The 23,811-nt window shown below is 47.0% G+C and overlaps 3 protein-coding genes across 10 annotated transcripts in view; 1 reads left to right on the top strand and 2 right to left on the bottom strand.

Moving 5' to 3' along the window:
* Nucleotides 1–1,662, top strand: part of LOC111848818 (lutropin-choriogonadotropic hormone receptor-like) — a 30,328-nt gene extending 28,666 nt beyond the window's left edge. For all 4 annotated transcript variants that reach the window (XM_072709751.1, XM_072709752.1, XM_023821136.2 and 1 more), the window contains one exon: nt 435–1,662. In XM_072709751.1, the coding sequence (XP_072565852.1) occupies nt 435–1,605 (1,171 nt within the window). In that variant the 3' untranslated portion in view covers nt 1,606–1,662. The remainder of the gene's footprint in view (nt 1–434) is intronic.
* A 725-nt stretch (nt 1,663–2,387) lies between these two features.
* On the bottom strand, nt 2,388–10,179 carry gtf2a1l (general transcription factor IIA, 1-like). The gene is made up of 9 exons (XM_023821144.2): nt 10,069–10,179; nt 9,420–9,521; nt 8,919–9,042; nt 8,667–8,719; nt 7,346–7,439; nt 5,754–6,340; nt 5,109–5,372; nt 4,056–4,145; nt 2,388–3,013 (listed from the first exon to the last, which is right to left on the bottom strand). The coding sequence occupies exons 1-9, from the start codon at nt 10,090–10,092 to the stop codon at nt 2,906–2,908; spliced, it is 1,446 nt and encodes a 481-aa protein (XP_023676912.2). The 5' UTR covers nt 10,093–10,179; the 3' UTR covers nt 2,388–2,905.
* On the bottom strand, nt 9,549–23,473 carry ston1 (stonin 1). Of its 5 annotated transcripts, none has more exons than XM_023821143.2 (5): nt 23,099–23,473; nt 22,752–22,891; nt 12,807–14,752; nt 11,999–12,201; nt 9,549–11,714 (listed from the first exon to the last, which is right to left on the bottom strand). In XM_023821143.2, the coding sequence occupies exons 3-5, from the start codon at nt 14,680–14,682 to the stop codon at nt 11,649–11,651; spliced, it is 2,145 nt and encodes a 714-aa protein (XP_023676911.1). In that variant the 5' UTR covers nt 14,683–14,752; nt 22,752–22,891; nt 23,099–23,473; the 3' UTR covers nt 9,549–11,648. The 5 variants fall into 5 exon arrangements, with proteins under 5 accessions (XP_023676911.1, XP_023676909.1, XP_023676907.1 ...); XM_023821141.2 differs by lacking the exon at nt 22,752–22,891 and adding an exon at nt 18,822–19,008; XM_023821139.2 differs by lacking the exon at nt 22,752–22,891.
* Nucleotides 23,474–23,811: the final 338 nt, after the last annotated feature.

Genomic DNA, 23,811 nt, shown 5'->3' with positions numbered 1-23,811 from the left:
ATGGTTAACAGAAGAAGAACAATGATTTCAAGCACCACCCTCCTTTTAAAGCATCCAGTCTGCTATTCTCAGTCAGCATAACAAAGTGATCTCTAGCCTTATCCTCGTCAACACACTCCCCTGTGTTAACGAGAGACTCACTGAAATGTCAGTAGGCCCTTTTGTGGCAGGGCTGAAATGCAGTGGAAATGGGTTTTCTGGGATTAAGTTCATTTTCATGGCAAAGAGGGACTTTGCAATTAATTGCAATTCATCTGATCACTCTTCCTAACATTTAGGAGTATATGCAAATTGCCATCATAAAAACTGAGGCAGCAGACTTTGTGAAAATTACTATTGTGTCATTCACTAAACTTTTGGCCACGGCTGTATTAGCAAGAGGACTTTATCTGAACTATTGTGCAATTTTCTAATTTTCTTTCCAACTTCTGTAGCTACCCCTCTGACAGCATTCCGGTATTCATGGGGGGCGACAGCAATCTTGACACTGACCCCGACGATGTGGAGTTTCAGTATTCAGACCTGGTGCTAGGCATTGGTACCACCATGAAGTGTACCCCAGAGCCAGACGCCTTCAACCCCTGCGAGGACCTTCTAGGCTCTGCCTTTCTGCGTACGGCCACGTGGGCCATCACCGTGCTGGCGATCGCGGGGAACCTGACGGTGCTGGGGGTCCTTCTGGCCAGCCACCGCAAGCTCACCGTCTCCCGCTTCCTCATGTGCAACCTGGCCTTTGCAGACCTCTGCATGGGCATCTACCTCCTGCTCATCGCCACGGCTGACCACCAATCCCAGCGCGAGTACTACAATCACGCCACCCAATGGCAGACGGGGCCAGGCTGCGGCGTGGCCGGCTTTCTCACAGTATTCGCCAGCGAGCTGTCCGTCTACACGCTGACCACGATCACCTTAGAGCGTTGGCACACCATCAACTACGCCATGCAGCTGGAGCGGAGGCTGAGGCTACGGCATGTGGTGGCCACAATGGCGGGCGGCTGGGCCTTCTCTCTGCTGGCCGCGCTGCTCCCGCTGCTCGGCGTCAGCAGCTACACCAAGGTCAGCATCTGCCTGCCCATGGACATCGAGACGACGGCCGCCCAGGGCTACGTGGTTACGTTGCTGCTCCTCAACGTGGCCGCCTTCCTGGTGGTCTGCACCTGCTACAGTCGCATCTACCTGATGGTCCGGCAGCCGCAGCGCGCCGCCTGCCACGCCGACGCCAAGATCGCCAAGCGCATGGCCGTGCTGGTCTTCACCGACTTCCTCTGCATGGCTCCCATCTCCTTCTTCGCCATCTCCGCCGCCCTACGCGCTCCGCTCATCACTGTGTCGCACGCCAAAGTCCTCCTTGTGCTCTTCTACCCCCTCAACTCACTCTGCAACCCCTTCCTCTACACCATATTCACCAGGGCCTTCCGGCGGGACGTCCGGCTTCTGGCTGCTCGCTGGGGCCGCTGTCACACCTGGACTGATGGCTCCAGGACTCAGAGCCACTGTCCGCACAGGGGCCCCAAGGCGGCAGCCCCACAGAAACCTGGCTCTGCGCCATTCTACGTCGATCACATCAAGATGCATGGCTGGTTCCTCAAGCGAGGCCCCAAGTGACAGAAGGATATAGACTGAGACTGGCATTTCCATGGTGCTCACTTCCTTAATGTACATTCTGTCCAATATTTTTTTAATAAAAAAAGTACAAAAATACCACAATCCTCCCAAGCAAAGTATTATTGATGCAAGTTCACCCTTCAGCCTTCCCATCTACTGTATCTTCACTACTTTGGCAATTCTCTCTTTTTCCTCCCCCCCACTATTCCGTTCATGTCATGATCCTGATTGTTCCAAGATGGCGGGCAGCCAGAATTGTGTTCCCTTCACATAATGAGTTTGCGGCTCAGTGTTCCTTCGGTGATGGCCCGATTGGGACGTCGTGGTGGGCACCCTGGTGGACGAGGGGTGGGCGGCGGGCGGCTGCCTTTTGGCAATTACCACAGAACACAGGGAGCCCTTGACCCAGCCCCGTGCCACCGAGCCCCAGCCCTCAAAGACAGTGAGAATTGAAACTGGAGAGTCAGGCGTGTAGATTCACACTGTCGTCACGGAGCGTCAATTGGCACTCCATGTAGGGCAGACATGCGCTCTGGGCGACACCCCCCATCCTGGCAGGCTGAGTGCACTCTCCACTTGGATTGGATTTCTGGCATTCGACTCAAACCCCATCCCCACCCCACAGGTGCTAACAGCAGAATTAGCCTCCCACAGTGTACCATTAACAGGTAAAGGGAATGGATCCTGTCTGTACAAGCAGGATCTCACAGTCACAAGAGACACAGAAACACAGTATAGGAGCACATGTACATACGTGAACAGCCATTTCCAAAGATACAATGGCGATGATAAAGGTGCAATATTTACCAGGCAAAAGCTTTGTCAGGCATCAGGAAAAAGATCCCCATTTTCAAACATTTCAGAGCTTAATTTAGAACAAAACAGTAGGAAGCAAGCTGTGTTTGTCAATGTTATTTTTTGCACAAAAACCATTGAAACAGGCACTTGAAAATGCTGACAGCCGATCCTGAAACAATCCTATACAGTGCAGTTTCAGATCTAAGCCACTCTGTCAGCCATCACCGCACACATTTTGTGCAAGAGCTCAAAATGATCACAAACAGAAATCTGGCAGCCTAATGCCAAAGAATTTACCTACATTTTCAAACTTTACAGAGAACAGAAATTTCACTGCAAAACCTAATTATACAAAAGCTGATGGTCCTTTTCTTAGTTTACCACCTTTAATGGTATAATTCCTACACATTTCACTCTCTAACCATTAAATATTTTCACATGGCATCTGAGGCATTGCTCCTCTCTTCAAATGCAGCTCAGCCGTCACTTTTTCCCTCCGTCTTCACCACTCAGCCTCTCCTACCGCTTTGGAGAAAACGTAGTCTTTTCCCCCAAAACACATCACCCCATCCTTCAGGTAGAACTTCCACCTGTTCTTGCTGCGATGGATCTGAAAAAGAGCCATGTGAGGTTTTCATGAGGTTTCCATGGAGACCTTCACACACAGAGCCTGGGCTGCACATGCTCACAAGCGTCTTCCAGGTAATTTCATCGGTGTATGCATGTCTGCTCCTCTGGTGACCATACAGAAAACCATCTACACACATAAGAATTAGCTTCCAGATCTCTGGGGTAATATACATCTTTTAGTAATTTGAAGTGTAACTGAGAATGGAAGCTGATCATCACTCCTTGCCACTTACTAAATCAGCTAAAAACACCCTTGTGCAACACATGACATGCATGCAGTGGCCTGGGACCTACTGGTTTGCACAGCCAACAGGGCAGAGAGTACGCCGAGTGGATGGACAGAGGAGGCATTGTGCCCGCAGACTGGCAGGCCTGCTCGGGTGGGGTTAGAGCTGGGTGGTATGACCGAGTGGATGGACAGAGGAGCCCACAGACTGGCAGGCCTGCTCGGGTGGGGTTAGAGTTGGGTGGTATGACCGAGTGGATGGACAGAGGAGGCCACAGACTGGCAGGTACTTCAGCCATCCATGTACGTTTCAAGTGAATGCCTTGGGGTTCAGATGCCTCCCCGTGTCATTGAGGGGTTTCCCCTAAGTTCTCTGGTTTCCCTTCAGAGAGCAAAACATGCTGAGGTTGGCATGAATGGTGTGTGCGCCCTGCAATGGCCTAGTGCCCCATCCTGGTTTATTTACACACATTCGCCTGGTTTTAAATCCGGAGCCAAGGCAATAAGTATGAATTAATGAGACTGTGATGTCCATCTTAACTGCAGTCATTCTGTCTGCATATAGACGTGACAACTCACTTCAATTAATTTGCACAAGGGTGTAAATGATATAAAGTGATGCTTCTGAAACCCTTCCGTAGGGATTGCCAGTCTTCAAACATACCCTAACAAGAGCATGAGATCCAAAGTAATTCACTGCTCATCACACCCTTGCATATTTGCACCAGGCGTGCCAGCAGAGGACCATCTGAATCTTACAATGCAAAACATCACACTCGCAAACGGCGCCCCCTACCTTGTCATACTGACACACAACAACATTGTCAGTGTCAAAGAGATCCGGGACATCCTGCTCGCTCACGTCGTCGCCCGAGTTAAGGGGGTCCTGCGTGAATGACAGCATCATGAGAATAACAAACATGTCTCCCCCAACGAGGACACAAACCCCACTGTACAGGAAGAAACCCAGGAAACAGGGAAGTCAACTCAACGCAACACAGCATCAAGGCTCACTAATAAACTTTAAAGATTATTAAAAATGTTAACAGTCAAAACACATTCCTCATGGAATAGAAATTTGGGTCTTAAACAGAATTAAAATGAATTTTTAAAAACTCCTTTCAAGAGACACTGAAGGAGAGGTCACTATCCAAGTAAGGACAACCTTCTGACAGAAGTAGGAGTTAATCTTCCGTAAATAAACTGGCAGTGACCCACAGGAAAGATAGAATATTGGTGGTCGGTTCACTATTTACGAAGTGAAATTTTCAGTTAACCCTCAAAGGAAGAGGACCACACCTACACCAGGCCCGTCTGGCTCCCATAATCCTCTGAGGGCCCTGCCTGATAACGGCCAGCTTCGCGAGACCATCAAAGCACTTCAAAGGCACTCAAGATGGCCTTCAAACTTCAAACGGCTTGCTAGAATGTTTCATAAAGTCACGGTAGTGCGTTTGTGCTGGTATACAGGTTTAACGTCGTTAGGACAACAGACACAAAACGTCTATGTGAGAGCGGGAGAGAGGACTTTGGGTACTTTGAAAACGATACAGCAGTCCCATCTTCAGCAGCATCACGGCAGACATGCCATCACGAGTCTCAGGCTCGCCGCCCTGCTGTTCCACGCCAGTACAGACAGTGTCTTTCATCACGTCATTCCTAAATACCGTCACGTACATTTTATGGATGCCTTGCATGGGACAAAGGCTGAAAATGAAGGATATGACCTGCTTCTAACTGCTGGGATACAGAAGTGGGGCTGTGGGAAATCACTGATCATCTGGGGGGGTCATGGAGTCATGGAGATCTTTCACGCCCACGCCCCCCCCCCCCCCCCCAAGGCGCTCACCTCCTCCACTTCCTCCACAGCATCGTCCAAGGCGTCGCTGTCGCTGCTGGAGCCGTCGTCCTCGCTGCTGCCCTCGGCCTCTTGCAGGGCCTTGAGCGCCTCTGCGTTGATCATGCCCAGAAACTCATCTTCGTCGGCCCCTGCCCCCCCCTCCACCTCCTCCTCCTCAGCCTCCTCCTCCGAGGTGCTGTCACAAGCCCCGTCCAGTTGCTGCAGGGCCTCCAGGTCGTTGTAGTTGAAGTCCCTCATTAAGTCCATCTCCAGCTAATAGGGGAAAATGGAAAAATATCCTCTTAAAGTTAATATTCTGTACATGCTTCAGACAGACAAGTACAAAAGGTTTATGGAGCCACATAGGGGGACTTCAGAATCGGTACTTATGAACGCATACATTATGAATGTGCTTCAACAACCTTCACAAGGACAGGCGGAAGGTGAGGTCCTTCTCAGATGAAAAGGCAGGGCAACAGCCGATCTTACCAGCCGGTTCTAACTAGGACAAACTGTGTACATCACTCACCAGAAAATCATACTGGTACCAGTACAGGTATTAACAACCTAACTTAGCTAGCAATGTCACATTCAGGGTAGTTGATGGAGAATGTGTGTGTGTGTTGGGGGGGGGGGGGGGGGGAATGGAGTTACCTTGGCAGGCTCCACAAGCTGAGCTTTTGCCTCCCCAGCATTTACAGGCAAGGAGCCCCCCCCATCCTGGCCCACTTCCTCCCGTCCAGCTCCCAGCTGCCCCCCGCATGCCTGCCCCGAGGACAGCTGGGCAGCGAAGGGTGACGGCTGGCTCATGTCGAGAGGCTGGGGGCTGAACTCGATTCCATCCAGCGTGAACTCATCGTCCCCAGGGCTGTCTGGAGTGACCGGGGCAGGGGTAGGCAACGGTGGGGGCTGGGGCACAGCAGGCAGAGTCAGCTGGGGCTGCAGGGCACCCGGAGGCTGCAGGGCACCACCCTGGCCAAGGAAGAGGTGCTGTTGGTGTGGGACAGGCTGTGGCTCGGACGGGTGGAGGAGGGTCGTGCTGGGGGCAGCAGGGGTATAAGTGTCAGCTGCCGGGGGAGGGATCGTCTGCAGGACAGCGGTGGGGGCGACACTGGCCACGGCACCCTGGGGAGCCACCTGCTCTCTCGGCTCCATGACGTGTTGGATCGGCTGCGGGAGGATACGGTTGCTGGCTGGGGCCTGAGTCACCATCACCGGAACGTTGACCTTGTACAGGTGGCCTGGCATCAGACAGTCAGTCTGTCATGTTGGTGGGGGTTTCATGCAACATAAACTCTTCTCCAACAGGTTTTTCCAAATATTTCTCCCAAATGTTAAATCGGTGCGTGATTTACAATGCACAACAGCGCCCCCTACTGTGGGGTTTGAAGCCAGATTTTCATCATCATTATCAAAAGCCAAATCAACCAATGCTAATCCATTACACAATCACAGGAAAACTAGAGCCTCCCAGGCAGCAAGGCCTGTTAATCAAAAACATGAAGCCAAGTATTTTTTCCTGAATATAAACCACTGGGGGTTTAATTCTATAACAAATCATGTGGAATCTTGACGGTACGTTGATTTTCAGTCTTTCCTGCATGCAGATGCCTGAATCTCACTCGGAGATCAGTGGTGTCTTTCGTTCTCTAAAGAGCTCATAATCAATTACACAAGACTCTCCGAAACCATGCGATGTATTGGAAGATTTAAAATTGTTTTTTTTTTCCCCAGATCGCTTAGCCAGGGCAAGCTGTAGATCTTTAAAGTAAAGCTTGTCGGATTTAGAGCACAGTGCAATCATGGCAAATAACAGAATATAATGGCAAGATTCTAGTATGATCTGGTCTAAAATAATCACAGAGTAGGATTAAGCTGATTGCAAGAGACAGTGTAAAAACAGAAGGAAGAAAATGTTTTAAAATGCAGTTTTGAGCAGATTCTATTTAGTTGCTGATTGTTTCAGAAGTCTTTTAATTACCATCCACTGGTGCTGAAGTGTGGTGCTCCGGGGGAAGGGAGAAAAAGCATAATCACAAGGGTCTGACGATTACTGGCAATTTGAGACAAATTGAGTGGCCAGACCTTCACCCCAAAGTAGCATCCAGAGAGAGGGTGTGAAATGATGAGCTTGATGCACACTGCCTGCTCTCAAGGTAATATCGTGATGGGAAAGCGACAGGCACCAACCCGCCACTCGTCTCGGGGCGAGATATCTGTCTGCATCTCTCCGCACGTCGCCTTACCTGACGAGGTCTGCAGAGTGACTCCAGCTGGGATCTGGACGGGGTAGCTCACTCCAGGAGGGAGAGAAAATGTCGCGAGTGCACCAGAGCCGTTCTGACAGAGTGAGAAGAATGGGTACTTTAGAAGCACAGTTTACCGCCTCCTGCTGGCCTATTCTGTGCTAGCGCAGTTAGGTCACACTGTACTGAACAGATGGGAAAATACACAAGGATTCGATTATTTCAAATATTACCAGGAAAAAAAAAAAACTCACCCCTGTAACTAAAGTCATGATGACATGGAACCTCAAGTTATTACCTCAAGCATATTACTGGTAAAGAGTGGATTTATGCTTGTAAGGTAATGTGAGAAGACGACTAAGAGGACGGAGAACATTATGACCAAGCCGCATGTGAAAAAAGAAAATTAAAATCTAGTGTTTACGTCTTATAGAGCAAAAGGAATATAGTCGACAGTTTGTGACTTATCACCCCTTCAAAGTTATAAGTATTACCCTGAAAAATTAAACTAACAATTTTGGGAAGCCAAACCCTTGGCACCATTCTAAAAATTATTTTCTTTGTTCCCATCCATGTTAAAATTGCTCTCTGCCTCAGGCAATGAACACGTGTCACAATGACCTGGCGTGTCCCCCACCAAAACAGACCCTGGCAGACGATTTCAGACACTAAGCCAGTGATGATTCTCCGCCTCCTCGCTTTGCATCAGACATACGCATTTTGTAATAAAATAAAAATAGACATTTACATGGCCTAAAAATAAACACACACCCAAATAAGTGTTATAACCATACTACATATAACAAAGGGATTTTATCATTTTTCATTATCTCAGGCATCTTTGCCATATTTTATATTATATTATATAAATAAACACACACACACACACACACGAGAACAATAAGGCATCTAATACAACTAATTGGAACGTTCTGGAACATGTTCTGGGAATTTTTCATATATCTAAGCATAACTACACTGCATGTACATTTGCTTACAGTGTAATCATCAAGGAGCCGGCATAGGGAAATAGCTTCAATAAAGCCGTGTAGAAAGCTCTGAGGTCGTCTACATCCCATCCTTCTCCATTTTTGACACAGCGTGGCCAGGGAGCAAAGTGCGTGTTCCGAGACGCTCCCTGGCAATAAGGCTAACAACTGGAATTTCAAATAAGTTACACCCTTCAGTGTCAGAGGTATATGCTCAGTCTCCAAGGAGGCGCAAGCTGGTAATGTGCCACATGCTGCAACGGACAAGTCCAAAAGCCACACTTCACCTTCCGCTTTCCTAGCCTGTCTGACTCGTCCCGAGAATTACTTACTGCTTTGGTGGTGAAATTCTGAAGAGTCTGCCCAGCAGGAATGACGATTGAGGCTAGAGAAGAGAGACAGGACAACATCAACTGTGTCTTTGCAGGGATTTATAATAATTAATCAAATCTACCGAATACCAAGGCTAAGATTATGCTGGGAATTTCCTGTAATAGATAAGTCTTATGAAGGACATGTTGAGACTACAATTAATACAGGGATGTAGTAAATTATCTGGAGATGACTTTAGACACGTGGCTGACCTGTGGGTTTATGGAGGGTCTGAGCATAATTTGCAGGAAGCTGTAGCACAAAGTTGTTTGGGTTGATGGGACCTTTCATAAAACCTTCCACTGCTTTTGACTGCATGACCTTAGACTCCCAGAGCTACACAAAAGAAACACATCACAGCCTGGAATAGCCGATCTGCTGGTCTCTCAGCTCCACCTGTTTTTTTCCAGACATCTGACAAGTTTTATTATACTACTGTAAACTGTATAAGAACGGGTGGCACAAATAAAAATACATCATCATATGCTGTCAGTCAGCCACCAACTTAAGCCACATCTCATTGGTTGCTGCGTGGGTTCTCAGGCGGTGATTGACAGAGCATAATCCGGCCTCCCTCCCTTCATTTCTAACTCCGTCGTTGCATACATATTGAATGACCCTATAATTGAATTCAACTAGGCCAGTGTTACCCAATCCGATCCCACAGCAGTTCACGTTCTTGCTCCCTCCCGGTAGGCACAGAGGGGTCTCACCTGCCTGAGGTCCTCAAGCACCCGATCCTCGATCCCTTCGTCCTGAAACAGCTCCCTGACGCTCTCTATCACATCGTCAATGACTGACATGTATAGTTTGGACTGGAAGAGGGCGCGTTGCAAAAATACGGGGAGGGGGGGAACAACGCCGTGTTTTATTGTGGTTCATAACACTATACAATCACGCTGTCCCAACACGTTTCCATGCGCGTTACTTAGGCGCTCTTATTACATAAAGATGTACGCACCGATGCGCGTATCACAAATGTAAGCTGATAAATTGTGACTCACTGGTACATTGATATTACCGTGCAAAAAGCGAAATTCATCGGACCATAAGCTCAACATAATTAATAACCAAAATAATTCAATAAACTGGCAGCTTTTAAAATGTTTTACGGACTGTGTCTAAGCTTCCTAGGAACTCTTTACGGTGAATACACGAGTTAGCTAGAGAACTTGCTAATTGGCAAGCGGGAACCGAACAGATTGATAATAATAACTGTGTAGGTTTTTGATCGAAGAAATACTCATTTGTGTTTTGTAACCTAACAGTTGGTGATAAATATCGGCTACCATACTTCACCGGGTTGTTAGTAAGGCGGGTCACAAATGTCACCAGATTTAGCCGCTTTATGTAGGTACTTACAACTGTGTTGGAGTTTGACAGCATTGTAATTACTACGACCCGTCACTATTTCTTTTAAACCTTACATCTCTCACGAAATCAGTTATTTTACATGTTGTCTACTCTCGCCCCGTCTCAGAGTAAAATGCCTCTAAGACACAAAGTGACTTAATGGGCTTAATTTATATGACGAGCGGCAGCTTTGTCTGTTTTCAGGATAATCAGAGTATATGTCTAAATGACGAGGCTTAGTTTATTGTATTGTTCCTTTAACCTGACGTTTCGGAATAATTTAAATGCCATTGCGACGTATGATGGTGTTATTTTTGGATCTAGTGTGAAATATTGTCATCCATTAATTCATTGTATCGTTTCATTCATATAAAGCAGCTACATGTTGTGTCTTCTCGGCTTTGTATGTCAGTAACTCTGATACGTTTCATAGTAAATCGGTATTTTGTTTTATTGCAGTATTGCGGCTACAGAACAAAACAAAACCCCGCTTAGGTCGTGCTCTTTCGCTGCGTTGTACCACGGCTCTCTCTATCCCACATTAACGGCGGAGCTGGTTATTTGTCGTGCATGCCAAAGTTATTAATGCACCCGTGACTCGGTGAATGCAGAGCAGATGTTAAAGAACATGCGCCTTCGTCGTGCCCTTGTAAGAGCTTTGTAACTATGCGTTGTGTACAAAGATCAGGACGAGAGCCCCGTCGCAGTTACTATTACAAGTCAAATTAGGTTCACTCATCTACAACAGTTAGATGACTGAATCTAAGGCATCAAGCACGTACGATTGACTTTTTAACTTGAGGGAACTGCACCCACAACTGCTTTTAAATTGTTACATATTTCCAGTCCTTCTTTCTGCTTCACTATCTACTGATGCCGCTCATAGATACTCTCTTTATACATTCCTAAATCATTTATGTATATCTTTTTTTCACTTGAGTTTTGAAACGAACTCAAGAAACAGCAGTATTCTCACCAAAGACTTAAATCCACATAGCCCGAATCCAGTGCTCTGGCCACTACACTACATACTCTAAATTTGCAATCTGGACATTAAGCTTAACTAGTACCAATACAATATGAGTGCAATTTATTGCAGTTTTGGAGGAAGCCTGGTTGTGTGCAGTATTCCTGGGAAGAAACAAAATGCTGATGTTAGTATATCTATCATTTTGCTAAAAAGGGGACATTTTCTCTGCCCTACAAAAGGGCAGCACCTCTGTTTTTGCCGCCAGCAAGCAGGAGAAAGTGCAGTATGGTTATTTGAATGTCATGTGCTCTTGATTCCCAGTTTTACTAGATCACACAACTCAAGAGAAATATTCTGTCACTGTAGTTTAGCTAAACTGTTATAAAAACAACAAAAATGGATATATTGGAATGTAAATGTGACACGAATTAAATAGCACACAATATACTGAAAGTACACAAGTTCAGAAATTCATACGGGCTCTTCCAAATACATTCTCTTCTGACAAATTCTTCTTTTTTCGTCTTTGTTTGGTGAAAAGAATATTCAGCAAGGTGTCCAGGGTGCATTTCTTAAGGAGGGGAAAGTGTTCTTTTATTTTTCGGGACGTTGAGGAAGATCACTGTGTTGTGCAGTCAGATTGCCTCTGAGATTCTGTCTCTATCCACTTCTTTTCAATCTCCACCTGAAAGGCAGACAAGAGAATTTAGAAACTCACAGTTGCGTAGCTGTCAGAGGGTCCTTCTGAGCCCGAGCGTTCGGTTGTGTACTCGTTTACAGATGACAAGGTATAGCTGGAAAAACTGTGCTATGTCACTCGATCTAGGTGTGCAGCATAACAATGTAATTTAGAACAAGAGTGGGTGTAGCTGATCTTTCAGTTCTATTGCTCTCCTATTTTATTTGCCCAGTTATGGTTTTTGAATGTATAGCTGCATGTAGATGTCATGCATGAAACCCCGCTTTTACCTGACAGTGGTAATACGCCTTTGTCCCTATGTGCTTCTGGGGCTGAATGTCACTCTCCGTGCCAAGCGACTTCACCCTTGTGTGGGACACCACGGTGTCAGCCAGCTCGAACTCCACGGTGACGAACGGATACCAGTCATTTGGGATCTCCTGATCCGAACCCAGCTCGAGCTTGCAGGAGAAGGAGTGTGGCTGGTCCATTGCTGGGGTGTGTAGAACATACAGTTACATCCTAAACAATCCAAATTCAGTTACAACAACAAACCCTACAGTTGACTTTCTGCTCGGCGAGGGGGGGGAGGGGGCAAAAGAACACTGTTGACACAGTGATGACACTTACGACGGGCATACTGACAAGATGTATGTAAAGTTCAGTCTCTTCCGCATGTGATATTAATTCTAGGACTTTGTAACTGAACAAGTGAATAAGCAGCAGGGAAAGTACTGATTCAGTATAAAAGTTCATAACCTAAGTCTTCCTGGTCCAAATCCCAGGAGGACCTTGGTAGTATCTTTAAGAGACGTAGCCTGTAAGAACCTTAAGAGAGGTAATTACTTGATTAATACATTCAGGTACAAAAAAGTTGAGATTGAAATTAGCTGTGAATAAAATCATTAGCAAAGTAGTTTAATGTGGTTAAAGTGGAGAAGGGAGAGTTTTAAAAGGAAGGTTTTGTCCTGGAACTATGTGCCAGCCTTCCAGTCTGGGCTATAATATTCGTCGATTCTGGGTGTGGCAGTTGAGGAGCATCTCACATGCAGGTAGAAAGTGGACAGGTATTTGCTGTGGTTACTGAGATGCACTTACCGGTGTTCTTTGCGGGTAGCCTGTCGATCCTCCACACGATGGCACGGTACACGTTCTCGTACTTGACGGTGCCCACGGACACCTGCATGACAGGCTGGGTGTCTGTGGCATTGATGGATCCCAGGCAAGCGTTGCGGTTCATTCGGGCCTTCAGGTACTTCTGCCTCAGTAGGGCAACCGTGCGCGACACCTTCACCCAATCTTCCGGCACCGGGACCCGGAGAAGAACATTCTCGCAAGGCAGCGACAAATCAAGGTTGCTCCCGGATGAGGAGATGAAGGAGGGCGTCATGGTGAGGAAGGCCTGGAGCTCCACGTAGGCGCCTTGCACAGTGACCACGGCCTTGACAGAGAAGGGCGGCTCTCCAGAACCAATAGACACAGTCTTATATCGCATCACCTCCACGCTGCAGGCATCCGGTGGTGAGAACTTCACCAGCCGGGACTTCTGGAACTCAGCTTTGTTGACACAGGCATGGAAGTAGCAGTCTGTGATCTCCATCCATGAGCCTTCCTCCTCACCCTCCGAGCCGTACTCAGGGTTCCTGTGAAGCAGTTGTTGGTCATTTAGCGCCATGAAACATTCTCCAGCCCCATTCAGGAAGGCGAGGCAGTAGATGTGGCTGATGGCCGTCCGCTCCAGCAGATTCCCGTCCTTGTCCAGCCTCACCCAGAGGTGGTCGACGATCCTCAGCGACATCTCCTGCTCCTCGTAGTGCCGACGCGTCTGGGCAACCGCGGGCAACTTCATCAGCTCCTCCTCCACAGACGCCACCAGGTCCTCCATGTCCCTGTGCTCGGTGGTGCCGAACTTCAGCAGCTGCTCTGCCTCTGCCTCATGCGTCACTTCCGGCCTGGGGTGGTAGCGCCGGCGCTCAGTGTAGCACACGTGTTCCAGCTTCACCGTGTAGATCTTACGTGGCTCGTGGTAGCCCTCCAGCTTGGGGAGGGATAGCTGGCAGTGGGAATGCAGCTGGAGCTCCTTGAAGGGCTTCTCCAGACCTTTCTCATAGTACATCTGCAACACCCCCCCTGGCAGCAGCCGGAGGTAGATGGGCCCCCACTGCCGGGAGGACATGCGGTTTTTCCGCTCAGGGATGCGGAGCATCATGGGCCAGCCATGTCTCTGCTGGCTGCGGCACAGTCCCTGCGGTACAAAGCTGGGATTTCCCTCTACCTCCTCGGCTCTTAGTCTTTCCATACGTTCTCCCTCATCTCCCTCTCTGCCTCCTTCCTTACCATCCTCACCCTCGGCACGTAACCGCTCGAGCTTTTGGCAGATGTAGGAGTAGGAGTTCTGTATCTGGTCCGGCGGCGGCCCGTAACCATCCTTGGTCCTGATAAAGAAGCGAGGCAGGCTGGACCCCGAGTCTGAGTCTGAGGAGGAGCCCCCAGACTCGGCATTCCCCTCACTCCAGAATGGGCTGAAGTGGTCCCGGTCATCCCGGGATGCCGGAAATGGGTTCCACCCCTCGGACGAGTTCCCTGTGGACTGAGGCGTGTGCTGCTCTGGGACTGGCGAGGGCAGAGTGGCTGTGGACGCATTGGAGAAGCTTTGGGCAGCACTCTGATCTCCGGGGGGGGCACATTGGAAGAAGGAAAAGCTGGTGGGCATCTCCCTTACGGGCGTGCACAAGGGGGTGTTGCTGGGCACGCAGGAGCCGCCGTCGTAGCTAAAGTGCATTTGTGGTGAGTCCAGTGGACTGGAAGAACCCCAGGAGGAGCCGCTCAGAGAAGGCAGAATCAGTCTGAGCCCATTGGGCCTGGGAACTGACCCCAAGCTGGCAGTCGGAGACTGAAGGGGCTTCTGGGAAGGAGAGCGTGCAGCCTCCTCATCCTCAAAGGTCACCCAGTTTGGATGGTTGGTGGAACACATGGTTGTGGGATGCCAGCACCAAACACACAGGACAGGGGCCCGGCTGCATGCGCCACACAGGACAGCACTGCTGTTGGTATGCGAAAAAAAAAAAGAGATCTCAGTGAATTTGTACATTTTTATTGGAATTATGGATTTATTCATAGCCTAGGAAAGATAACTTACAGAAACAATGGGTAAATATCAGGTTAATAGTATTACATTTGAAAATGCAACATCTACAACTGAACGGAAAATTCTATAGGACTGACCTCAATGATACTTGATACTCAGCACATTACACACAGTGCTTTAGGGTCCCTTTTTCCTGATTCATGATTTCCTATCGCCATCTAGTGGTAAGTACTGGAACTGCAAATTCCACAATACCAACGCTTACATTTTCCCTTATTTACAAAAACACACTGTTTAAAATGCTAAATTAAATCATTTTGTGAAAATAAGTAATATAGACAAGGACTTTGGCCTGTTGACATTGAGCACACATACACAGGTTTAGTGATGCAGGCCAACAACAGCCTCTAAGATAACAGTGTTTATGGAACTGTTAAATTAGCCAACTGTGTTAAATTTCATAAAGGACTGTCTTGTCAAACACACAGAGGGGAAGAAAACCTGAGTGCAGCAGTTTAAATATCAGTCACTGTACACAGTGATAATTAACACTTTCCAGTGGATTTTCATTTCATTGCTGGAATGCAGACAATGTGTGAGATCAGATCAATAGCAGCATCTCTGTGCTGTCTAATCACATTATGTGCTGGAATAGGCAGCTTCACCCAGACCAGCTTCACACAGCCTGCTCAGTTTTCCACTCTCCCTAACAGTCACACCCGCTGACCTTGGGTACCATCCTAAAATCACTGAGGTAAAGCGAACGGCAGCACAACCTGCCCCAGGGATCCCATCAGCTACCGTAATAGTTTGGAGAGGATTAGGGATGCAAGCATAACCCTGGACCGAAAGATGACAGCAAGGGGTGACTTGGGTTGGGGCAGAGAAGACGATGCGGAGAGGGGAACAAATTCAGACCCAGGTTTGGTTCTTGATCCCTTGTAAATATAGAGACGTCGATCTGTCTGCTTCCCACGTTCCCCCAGGGTAGGGCTGCTTGATTATGGCAAAAATCATAATCACAATTTTTGTTTTTTTTTTAATTGAATTGACGATTATTTAACATGTATCAAATTGGAGTGCATGTGTAAGTGAATGGTGTGTGAGTGAATGGTGTGTGAGTGGTGTGTGAGTGAGTGAATGGTGTGTGAGTGAATGGTGTGTGAGTGTGTGTGTGTGTGTGAGTGAATGGTGTGTGAGTATGTGTGTGTGAGTGAATGGTGTGTGTGTGTGTGTGTGTGTGTGTGTGTGAGTGAATGGTGTGTGTGTGTGTGTGAGTGAATGGTGTGTGAGTATGTGTGTGTGAGTGAATGGTGTGTGAGTGTGTGTGTGTGAGTGAGTGAATGGTGTGTGAGTATGTGTGTGTGTGTGTGTGAGTGAGTGAATGTTGTGTATGTGTGTGTGAGTGTGTGTGTGAGTGAGTGAATGGTGTGTGAGTGAATGGTGTGTGTGTGTGTGTGTGTGTGCGTGTGTGTGAGTGAATGGTGTGTGAGTATGTGTGTGTGAGTGAATGGTGTGTGAGTATGTGTGTGTGTGTGTGAGTGAATGGTGTGTGAGTATGTGTGTGTGTGTGTGTGTGTGAGTGAATGGTGTGTGAGTATGTGTGTGTGTGTGTGTGTGAGTGAGTGAATGGTGTGTGAGTATGTGTGTGTGAGTGAGTGAATGGTGTGTGTGTGTGTGAGTGAGTGAGTGAATGGTGTGTGAGTGTGTGTGAGTGAATGGTGTGTGTGTGTGTGTGTGAGTGAGTGAATGGTGTGTGAGTGTGTGTGTGACTGAATGATGTGTGTGTGTGTGAGTGAATAGTGTGTGTGTGTGTGTGAGTGAGTGAATGGTGTGTGAGTGTGTGTGTGAGAGTGTATGGTGTGTGAGTGAATGGTGTGTGTGTGTGTGTGTGTGTGAGTGTATGGTGTGTGAGTGTGTGTGTGTGTGAGAGAGTGTATGGTGTGTGAGTGAATGGTGTGTGAGTGTGTGGTGTGTGAGTGAGTGAATGGTGTGTGAGTATGTGTGTGAGTGAATGGTGTGTGTGTGTGTGTGTGAGTGAATGGTGTGTGTGTGTGTGTGTGTGAGTGAATGGTGTGTGTGTGTGTGTGTGAGTGAGTGAATGGTGTGTGAGTGTGTGTGTGTGTGTGAGTGAATGGTGTGTGTGTGTGTGTGTGTGTGAGTGAGTGAATGGTGTGTGTGTGTGTGTGTGTGTGTGAGTGTATGGTGTGTGAGTGTGTGAGAGAGTGTATGGTGTGTGAGTGAATGGTGTGTGAGTGTGTGGTGTGTGAGTGAGTGAATGGTGTGTGAGTATGTGTGTGAGTGAATGGTGTGTGTGTGTGTGTGAGTGAATGGTGTGTGTGTGTGTGTGTGTGAGTGAATGGTGTGTGTGTGTGTGTGTGTGTGAGTGAATGGTGTGTGAGTATGTGTGTGTGTGTGTGTGTGAGTGAGTGAATGGTGTGTGAGTATGTGTGTGTGAGTGAGTGAATGGTGTGTGTGTGTGTGAGTGAGTGAGTGAATGGTGTGTGAGTGTGTGTGAGTGAATGGTGTGTGTGTGTGTGTGTGAGTGAGTGAATGGTGTGTGAGTGTGTGTGTGACTGAATGATGTGTGTGTGTGTGAGTGAATAGTGTGTGTGTGTGTGTGAGTGAGTGAATGGTGTGTGAGTGTGTGTGTGTGTGTGTGAGAGAGTGTATGGTGTGTGAGTGAATGGTGTGTGTGTGTGTGTGTGTGTGTGAGTGTATGGTGTGTGAGTGTGTGTGTGTGTGAGAGAGTGTATGGTGTGTGAGTGAATGGTGTGTGAGTGTGTGGTGTGTGAGTGAGTGAATGGTGTGTGAGTGAATGGTGTGTGTGTGTGTGTGTGAGTGAATGGTGTGTGTGTGTGTGTGTGTGAGTGAATGGTGTGTGTGTGTGTGAGTGAGTGAATGGTGTGTGAGTGTGTGTGTGAGTGAATGATGTGTGTGTGTGTGAGTGAGTGAGTGAATGGTGTGTGAGTGTGTGTGTGTGAGAGTGTATGGTGTGTGAGTGAATGGTGTGTGAGTGTGTGTGTGAGTGAATGGTGTGTGAGTGTGTGTGTGTGTGTGAGTGAATGGTGTGTGAGTGTGTGTGTGTGAGAGTGAATGGTGTGTGAGTGTGTGTGTGTGTGTGAGTGAATGGTGTGTGAGTGTGTGTGTGTGTGTGAGTGAATGGTGTGTGAGTGTGTGTGTGTGTGAGTGTATGGTGTGTGAGTGTGTGTGTGTGTGTGAGTGAATGGTGTGTGAGTGTGTGTGTGTGTGAGTGTATGGTGTGTGAGTGAGTGTATGGTGTGTGAGTGAATGGTGTGTGAGTGTGTGTGTGTGTGTGTGAGTGTGTGTGTGTGAGTGTATGGTGTGTGAGTGTGTGTGTGAGTGAATGGTGTGTGAGTATGTGTGTGTGTGAGTGTGCCCTGTGTATAAGTTACTTCCCCATCCTAGGTTAATCCCTGCTTTGTGCCTGTAACTTCCAGGATGGGCTCCAGACCCCACGTGACCCTGAATAGGATAAGTGGTATTGGAAAATGGATGGATACATTCTTTCCACCCATCTCATTTCTGAAACCACTTGTCCTATTCAGAGTTGCGGAGGGTCCAGAGCCTATCCCAGAGGCTACAGGCGCAAAGCAGGGAATTCGCAGGGCACACTCTCACACCATTCGCTCACATTCTCACACCATTCGCTCACACTCACACACCTACGGACAATTTGGTAACTCCAATTCACCTCAGCATGTTCTTGGACTGTGGGGGGGAAGCTCATAGTGACACGGGGAGAACATGCAAACTCCACTCACATGGAGAACTCCACTCACATGGAGCCACCGCAGAGACGCAAACCCTGGACCCAGAGGTATGAGGCAACAGTGCACCATGGAGCCATGAATTCTAAATATAATTCAACTGAGAAACAATTTAAATGGGCCTGAAAGGGATGATCTGGATATATAATAAGAAAAAATGGGAGCATCAATGCAAAACAAAATCAAGCCAAAATTGTAATTGAAATTAAAATTCAATTAATTGCCCAGACCTACCCTAGGGGAAGTGCCAGGCCATAGAAGCAACACAAGAACTTCAGAACCGAGAGCTATGGTGAGTGATACCAGAGAACCAGGAAGCACAAGAATCCTGGCACTACGGCACCCTGTGCTGACTCTGCTGGCTTCAGGAAGTGCAGGGTCACGTCCAGGTGACAGGGCAGGTCACCACCAGGTTCATCGCCTGCATGAAGAACACTGTCAGCATTTCCCAGACACTCCTGAGATTTCCTCCCAATAAAATTACATCTGGACAGGTGACTGGGGAGCTTAAATTATTTAAAGGCACGGTGCAGTGCATTAGGAGTTCCATCACATTTTTGCATGTATTTGTAGCAGTCTCTCTCCCCCCTGAGTACTTGCAGTGGAAACATCTGGAAGAACACAAAACCTCACTTTGTGGGAGCCCTCATAAAATTAAAGTGTGTGTGTGGGGGGGGGGGGGGGGGGTGACTCATTCTCTGCAGTGTTTCAGAGCCACATTCCATATATTAACCACTAGCAGTGAAGGAGGGGGGGAACATCTGGAGGGAATGAGCGTGAGGTATAAATAGCAGCTAAATCAGCTGATTGCTGCCGAGTAATGCCTGTCATTTTTAAAATCACGAGGCTCATCCTGTTAAAAGCCTGTATGTCAGTGTAGCAAATGGTACCGTTTATCCTTGGCACAGATATTCACTATAATTTAACTTAGACCGCTCTGAATCTATTTATAACAGGGGTATGGCAAAACACAGACATGTCTAAATAGTACGCCTTTTCGGTCGAGAGCGTTCTGCCCATAGATAGAATAACAGAAACACAGGTCAGTTTCAGAGGGCCAGGTATGCCAGGAATCCCATGTTTAAGTGTAATTAACAGTTACAAATGGAGGATGATCAGTCATCTGGAAAACTCTGGCAGTGAAGTCAGTGAAAAAAGAAAGCAACTCTGTAACCAATTAGAATAAAAAAGAGACACGGTTGCCTTCCATGTTGTGAAAAAGCCAGTCTCTCCAGGGGCGTACGGTCCTGCCAGCAGAGCGATGAGCTGTAAGCAACCCAGAGCAGCGACGCTGAGTTAAATACAGAGTCTGAGCCAGGGGTCAGCCAGGCCTGTCTGCTTGGCTCCCAGGCTGTAATCATCACTTCTTCTCTGCCCTGATTTGTCCCCCCCAAACACCGCTCCGGTCCCACCAGCCGCACAGCTTGGAAAGACCGATCCCGACTTAAAGCCACGGCCAGATAAGATTCCCAGTGTCTGCCACTAGGGGGCTCGTCGCTCCGGTATAAATAATCAGGACCTTGGAGGAGAGAGACTGGTGGCCTCGGGGCTGGAAACCACAAATCTGCGACGATAATCTTAGCAGATAGATGAGTCTTGTTTTTCCTCCAACGACTCGCCGTTGTTTCCACTGAGGAAGAAAAAATTCGAATTCACAGACACCGTGATTGTGAGGTATAACTTTCAGCGGGAAATGGAAGTGTCACCTTCCCGATATGGAGTAGCAACTCGAGCTTTGTGAATTTTTTTAAGTTTAAAAAAGCAAAACAAAAACTTAAACACCAATCCACCTCAGGCAGACATCCATGTCCCGGAGCCACATCCTGATCCCCTCTGCCCCTCGCAGATCTAGATCTGGGGGGGGGCAGCAAACTGCCTAGACCATGGGGGACCTAACCAGAGGCATGACATACTGAGCATTCCTTCAGTGGATCCCAAATGCATGCAAGAAATACTAGGCTTCCTTTCCACACAGAGAATCACAATCTGGATCCAAATAAACACACAGACAAAATGAATGAAACATGAACAGCAGCCATGAAACATCCAGCGTGCCCTTTAACGGACTGCCTCAGTCGCTCCTTCGTGGAACTCAAAACCCTCTCAGCCAAATCAATTCTCTTAAAATTAGTTTTAACGTGTCATAATGAATCCAATCCTTCTGTTGTTAGTAAATAATGTCTGTGGCTTGCCTTTCAGCAGCAAGTACACAACAAATATATTTACATAAATACAATTTTTTTGGGTCAGTGTATATTATGGTATTGAAACTTACTACTATCGCAATAGAAGAGATTTCCATGACATAAACAGCTTTTCATATTAGTGAAACCAGCAAAAACAGAACTATTAGACTATTAGACTAGAGACACAGTGTCACTCAAACTGGACTGGTATGGCTCCAGTTCTGACCCACTGATTATTCCTAAGTGCTGCTGCTGAGCGTTGCAGGAAGGAAAAAGAACATTCCAGAACATGCCAGAGGAATAAAATCTCCCACTGAGCCTTTAAAAATGACTGTGCTCTTAGCTACTCAAACATTGTTATTTTTGCAGCGAGATCCCAAAACTAATCATATAAACCATCACAGTTCTTCATATACTTAAAAATTCCCACATTCCATATGCAGAAAGTTGTGTACTTAAGGTCAACATTTAACATCTGTTATTCTTGCAGCATAAAAATGTGCATCGGGCTTTATTAAAAGCCAAAACAATAAATTCAGTATATTGAATTTTCATAATGAATATATTCAATATACTCATCCTTTACCTTACAGTCACAGTCAGGACAGTAACTATTCATCCCTTGTCCTGATGAGAGAACCAGTTCAGAACTGAGTCAGCAAGCCGCTATACCATGGTTAGGTTACCTGCTGCAGCCCAAAAAAGCAGGTATATCCCATGTAGACTCTGCACGACCATTCACCAGTTTTTTTCCTTATATACCTATTAAAGTGATTCGGGATGAGTGCTTTATTCGATGATTAAATAAACAAACAACCACCTCAGGCTCTTGGCATTTCCAAACCACGACCTGCTCGTTAATCGCAGTGCAGTCTGCTTCACTAATAATGACATGACTAGGACTTCCAGTAGTCAATGATTAGGAGATATCCGAAATCTACCGGACTACGCCAATGCAGAAATTGGGTCGCCAAGCTGCCCCTGGCACTGTGCCCCCACACGACGCAAACCGACACCACAAAGGGGGGCGAGGGGAGCGCAACACGCATTAGCGATTTTAACTGGCCGTTCGGGCGCCCGGCTGTTTGCATTGTGGTCGCTTGTCGGGATTTCGGCTCGCTGACATATTTCCACTGCAGAAATCTCAGCATTTGAACTCCGGATCGACATAAAATTATTCATTATACTGTTATATTGATGAGTATATTTAATTATTGAGGATTGCTGAACTTAGTCGTGTGGTACTACGTTAATTACAAATTCATGAAGTTAACATCAAGATCATTTGCCAATTTGATGCATACCAAGTGTTTGTCAGTCCACTCTGAAAGACCAATGTCAAGAATCAAAAATAATTATATTTTCAGTTAATGCCAGGGTTTGAGCAATCTCAGGTGCAATTAAAACATTGTTTAAATTAAATATGTCGTACGGCATATCCAAATATCAGTTTTCTCTAATAGGAGGGGGGGGAATCATTTTTAAAACTACTTTTAACCAGTCTAACTGCGAAACGATGACAATGGGCTCCAAATTTTGATTAATCAATCCCCTACTGAATTTCCACAGAGCGACAGCCCTCAGTTATTCTGTATAAAATAACTCCACCCAGACTTTACAAACACAACGGAAAACACACATAGTGGCACTTGTGTTATGCAAATAACTTTCGCAAGAAGCAATAAAAACCCATTCCTACACGCATTCAACGATCGGTGTTTATGGTCTTGTGTAAATGATGTAATCCCAAGGAAAAACATTTCAGGAAAATTCATCAAAAATTCATGCGTATTTAAACGGCAGACTGCGCGAAGACCGTGGGGCAGCCCGTCGGCCGGCCGGGGAGACACTGCGGTTCCGAGTCTTTCAAACGTAGGATGATTGTCACCGACTTGATGCGCCGGTAATGACCGGGTCTCCCCTCAGCATCGGGGCGATGCAGCAGGATAGTGTTGCTGGGGAGGAGGGGGGGGCTTACCGAGACAAAATTTCTTCCCCCTTTACCAAACTGAAACCATGCTGAAAACTGGGCAAACTGAATACGGGGTAATAATCCCTTGGCAGATTCCGTGGAGGAATTGAAGGTCACAAATCCAGTGTTTCAATCTTAGTTTCATTCTGTATAGGTTTAAAGTAAACGACACAGACAACTTTTCAAGTCTAATTGATAAAATGTATGCGAACAAACGTGGTGAACATATTCAAAAGAAACAAACGTATCTCTAAATTTAATAAAATATTTAGCGTGGAAAGTACAATATTTAGGCTAATATTTGCATAACGTGGTTACAGCTTACCAAAAACAAACAGTACATCCAAACTTACCCCTGAAGAGCGATGGCTGTGAAGTTTAACTAGAGCGAGTTTGTAAACAAGCAACTAGTTTTTTTTCCACCAAAAATAAATATATATTCAGTTTGTTGTTTAAGCCTGGATCTCAGCCAACATCAGCTCATTGTCGACGCAAATTTTCCTTCGTTTTCTCAATCTTGAATCAGTAGGAATCCAGACAAAATGGCAGAACTCGGAGAGTCTTACGGATCCCTCTCCTCTTCTTTTTTTCTCCCTCCTTCGCTCTCTCTCTCTCTCTCTCCCCCTCTCTCTCCGATGAGCGCATCTAACGGGAAGGACCGCGCTCTGCAGGCTTAGGAGGCTGCGCTGTCTGCGTGGGCTGCGCCGTCTGCGCAGGCGACAGTCCGCAGCGGAGGGAGAGAGAAGTCCCGCAGACCTTCTCTTCCGTAGCCGAAATCTGATGGTGACGACGCAGCCAGGCGTTTCCTCCGGGGATCTACCGTCTGCGTGTGACAGCCAGCCTGGCATGGGGATCGGGGCCAGGGCAGACTTTGCGGCGAAATACGAGATTCCATTACTTTGCTTTCCTGCGCTCATTTGATGCATGGAGGAAGTTAGTATATAAGTTGTCGGAGTTAAAAAAAAAACACATTCAATTTTAACAGGTTACAGCTTTATAATAATTAAGATATCTTGAGAATATAAGGCCATTTACTCACTGCCAGAATTTGAAACAGTTCCCAAAA

Source organism: Paramormyrops kingsleyae, chromosome 3 (assembly GCF_048594095.1).
Source record: "Paramormyrops kingsleyae isolate MSU_618 chromosome 3, PKINGS_0.4, whole genome shotgun sequence".
In the NCBI taxonomy this organism is placed as follows: domain Eukaryota; kingdom Metazoa; phylum Chordata; class Actinopteri; order Osteoglossiformes; family Mormyridae; genus Paramormyrops; species Paramormyrops kingsleyae.
Note: the sequence above shows the minus strand (reverse complement) of the source record. Positions and strands in the feature narration are given on the sequence as shown.